This window comes from Hippocampus comes, unplaced genomic scaffold (genome assembly GCF_001891065.2).
Source record: "Hippocampus comes isolate QL1 unplaced genomic scaffold, H_comes_QL1_v1.1 scaffold2883, whole genome shotgun sequence".
NCBI classification, from domain to species: Eukaryota; Metazoa; Chordata; class Actinopteri; order Syngnathiformes; family Syngnathidae; genus Hippocampus; species Hippocampus comes.
Genome location: NW_017807627.1, coordinates 1 through 755, shown reverse-complemented (window position 1 = coordinate 755; position 755 = coordinate 1). Strand labels below are relative to the sequence as shown.

Genomic DNA, 755 nt, shown 5'->3' with positions numbered 1-755 from the left:
ATGCCGATACCCGTATCGACCAGGGTGAGGGTGCGCTCTTCTTTGTTGGGGATGATTTCAATTTTCAGCTCCTTGCCGGTATCCAACTGGGAGGGGTCGGTAAGGCTCTCATAGCGGATTTTGTCCAAAGCCTTCAGAGAGAAATTCAAGAATCAGTCACCTCACTTTTAAATGATTAGAAAATGGATGGATGGATGGATGAATGCAACAGGTGGCTTCTGCCATCTAGTGGACAAGCTTGTAACGTTTCTGCCCGTCGCTACATGTCGCCACTCCCAGCATTGTTTCTGCACATTATTTCTCATAACTCATTTTCGTAACCATTTGCGTGAAATCGGATGATTTCCCACAGCACCCCTAATTATATCTTAACACCACAAGTGGCTGCGAATCACATGACTATAGACACAGCTATGACATTGACGACGACCATTATTTCGCAACTTACATCCGAGGAGTTGGAGATGAGCTCCCTGAGGAAGATCTCCTTGTTGGAATAGAAGGTGTTGATGATCAGGGACATCAGCTGAGCAATCTCAGCCTGGAAGGCAAAGGTCTCCGTCTCCTCCATTGGATGATCCTCAGGCATCTTTAAGCACAAAGAGATGTATGAACATTAAAATAAGCAGTCATCATTATCATTACCCATCCGTTTTCAACCACACTTGTCCCGATTTGAGTTGGGTCAGCTCACAAGCCGGACTGTCGCATTTTTATATATTTTTTAATGACAAATTAATGAACTAAACTTCAGC

At 44.2% G+C, this 755-nt stretch overlaps 1 protein-coding gene across 1 annotated transcript; it reads right to left on the bottom strand.

Annotated features, from left to right (window-relative positions):
• Positions 1-5: 5 nt before the first annotated feature.
• Positions 6-623, bottom strand: LOC109508194 (heat shock protein 83-like; the record flags this gene model as incomplete). The annotated part of the gene is made up of 2 exons (XM_019858073.1): positions 449-623; positions 6-131 (listed from the first exon to the last, which is right to left on the bottom strand). Coding segments are annotated over exons 1-2 (267 nt in total), but the record flags the coding sequence as incomplete, so codon positions are not given.
• Positions 624-755: the final 132 nt, after the last annotated feature.